Source organism: Morone saxatilis, unplaced genomic scaffold (assembly GCF_004916995.1).
Source record: "Morone saxatilis isolate NCDOM2014 unplaced genomic scaffold, NCSU_SB_2.0 Contig11, whole genome shotgun sequence".
NCBI classification, from domain to species: Eukaryota; Metazoa; Chordata; class Actinopteri; family Moronidae; genus Morone; species Morone saxatilis.
In genome coordinates, this window is record NW_023339663.1 from 18,692,769 (window position 1) to 18,695,228 (window position 2,460).

The following is a 2,460-nucleotide window of genomic DNA, read 5'->3' on the forward strand; positions in this document are numbered from 1 at the left end:
ACACACACACACACAAACATCTAAATACACAATCAGAGATCAGAGATTCACACATTGAAATGTAAACACATTGGTGAACTTGGTGATGGTTTAGTGAATAAATACATATTGGCTCACGTACTAAATGTGTCCTTCTTGTCTCTTCCTGTCTCCTACTGTCATTTGTAACGTCTCTCTGTCCTTCTCCCTCACTGTCAGGAGAGGAGGATGATGCAGATGCATCCCTACATCCTGAACATCAATGAGGATGCTCAGCTGTCGGGCGTGGTCAAGCTTTTCATTCAGGAGGGTACAACTGTCTGAAGCTCTCTCTTTATATTGAAGATCACATTCTCTAGTTCTACCTTTTAGAGATAGCATGGTCTGACAGACCCATTGTTGCTGTTTTTAGGGCATTGGTTACTCATTAACACTGCTGTGTGTTCCAGGTGAATGGGACATCGGCCTGTGTGACTCTTCCCCAAGATCCATCTCTGTCAAGGGCTTAGGGTGAGTCTTCGTCACAACAAGACTGCACCAGGGAACAATAGAACATCACAAACCCAGTGCTATACAGTTACATGGTGTATAAAAGTGGATGTGATCTTACTGGCAATATGACCAAATGCATGCTGGGATAGGCTGCATGGCCTGTGAGTGTCGGCTTGTACAGAAGCTCAGTAATGTTTAGGTGTGAGTGTCGCTTATTAAAATGTTTTGTCTTTTTCTGTATCTTTGAGTTTATACACACATTTATGTTTGCACATGCCTGTGTGTGTTTTTTGTGTGTCAGGATCCAGGAGCGTCATGCTGTGTTCAGGAACGAACAACGCCGGGTAACACTGACCCCGCTCGCAGGGTCAAAGGTCATTATCAATGGCAATACTGTGTCCCAGACAACTGAGCTGCAGCACCTGGTGGGTCTCTCAGCACAAACACAGCACAAACTTTATGATACAAATGTGTGACATGTGTTAAACTTATACACAAAAAGAATTTCTCTCTCTGTCTTCTGTCTCCCTCTAGGACCGTCTCATTCTGGGTTCCAACTGTACCTATCTGTTCATTGGTTATCCTTCTGAGAGGGGCGGGGACGACTGGAGCCGCTATGACTACGACTACTTCCAGTCTGAGCTGGCTGCTGCTGAGGGCATCCACCTGGGTGAGTGGGAGAGGATCAATACCTGGGAGCTAAGGAAGTTTATTTTTGGAATAAAACTTGTTAGATATTATTTATCTGTCTGTGTTAGGTGAGTCGAGTGCTGGGTCCAGTCAGACAGACCCCAGTCTGCTGGCCGTCTTCTACGACTACATCAAACTGATGCCCATGGTGGCAGAGGCCAACCAGATGAGCCAGGAACTGAACAAGGTAGCAAGACATTTGTCTTTGGAGGTTTCTGGTTAATGTGTTCCTACTGGAGGCAATAATGTGTGTAAATCAAATAACAGATATATTTTAGTTTTTTATGGTCTCATTGTTATGCATTAACAATTAATAAACTCCTGCTTTGTATTGTCTGCCATGTTTGTAGGGTGTTGAGTTTCAGTTGGAGATCAAGAATCTGGCGCTGTCAGATTCAAAAGGCCACGACCTGGAGAAGGAGATTGTTGTCAGAGTCACCACTATGGGAAAAAAACAGGTTGCTCTATCTCTCTTTCTGTCTCTCATGTACAATAGCTTATACGCTTTTTTTTATAATTCCAATTTCAATTTAGGTATAGGTTTGGGTCTTAAATTTTTGTTTCTTTGTCTAAACTCCTTGCCCAGGTATGGATGTGGTCCAAGGTCAAGTTTGTGAACCGTAAATTCCTGATGGAAGAGGTCTACCAGCAGCATCAAATTGAGACGAGTGGAGAAAATGTAATTCAGTGGAAAGACCATCTCTTATGTTTTTCAAAATGTAATAAGAGACTATTTACAAATCAGCTGAAATGCAAAAAAATGTTTCAGTTTTTGCTCTCTACTTTTATGTAGACAACTAACTTCTTTTACCAACTGTAAATCAAACGTCTTGTCCAAAAAGAGTTAGAGTTAGATTAAAGAGTTTAATAATATATGAAAAGAGAATAGAGAGAAAACATTAAAATAAGTAAACGGGGCAGGAGAGGAGACTCATAACTTTATGATCATCTCACAGTGCTTTATTTTGAAATCATTCTCCACATGGAGGGATTGTAGCTTGATGGAACTGGAGCACAGTCAACATTAGCTAGTCCTACCATGATTAGTTAAGTTTATATTTCAGAGGAATAACTCTTTATATTATTATTCATATTATTATCATTATTCATATTTGAATCTGTCTGGTTCTTGCTGTCAGAGAGTAGAGGGGCTGTCTACAGCCGCGCTACCCAGAGATAAAGACCCCTTCTGGGATCCTGTTGAGCCTCTGCTTCTGGGCACTGCTCACCTTTGGCTTCAGTCTTTGGCCTTCCGCATCCCTCTGGAAGAGCAACTTGAGGTACACACACACACACACA

General features: G+C 41.9%; 1 protein-coding gene across 1 annotated transcript in view; it reads left to right on the top strand.

Moving 5' to 3' along the window:
* Positions 1–2,460, top strand: part of kif28 (kinesin family member 28) — an 11,596-nt gene that overhangs the window by 6,428 nt on the left and 2,708 nt on the right. Inside the window, exons 14-21 of the mRNA XM_035652070.1 lie at positions 199–289; positions 429–489; positions 773–896; positions 1,006–1,141; positions 1,230–1,348; positions 1,512–1,619; positions 1,748–1,840; positions 2,301–2,441. Coding sequence (XP_035507963.1) covers positions 199–289; positions 429–489; positions 773–896; positions 1,006–1,141; positions 1,230–1,348; positions 1,512–1,619; positions 1,748–1,840; positions 2,301–2,441 — 873 coding nt within the window. The remainder of the gene's footprint in view (positions 1–198; positions 290–428; positions 490–772; positions 897–1,005; positions 1,142–1,229; positions 1,349–1,511; positions 1,620–1,747; positions 1,841–2,300; positions 2,442–2,460) is intronic.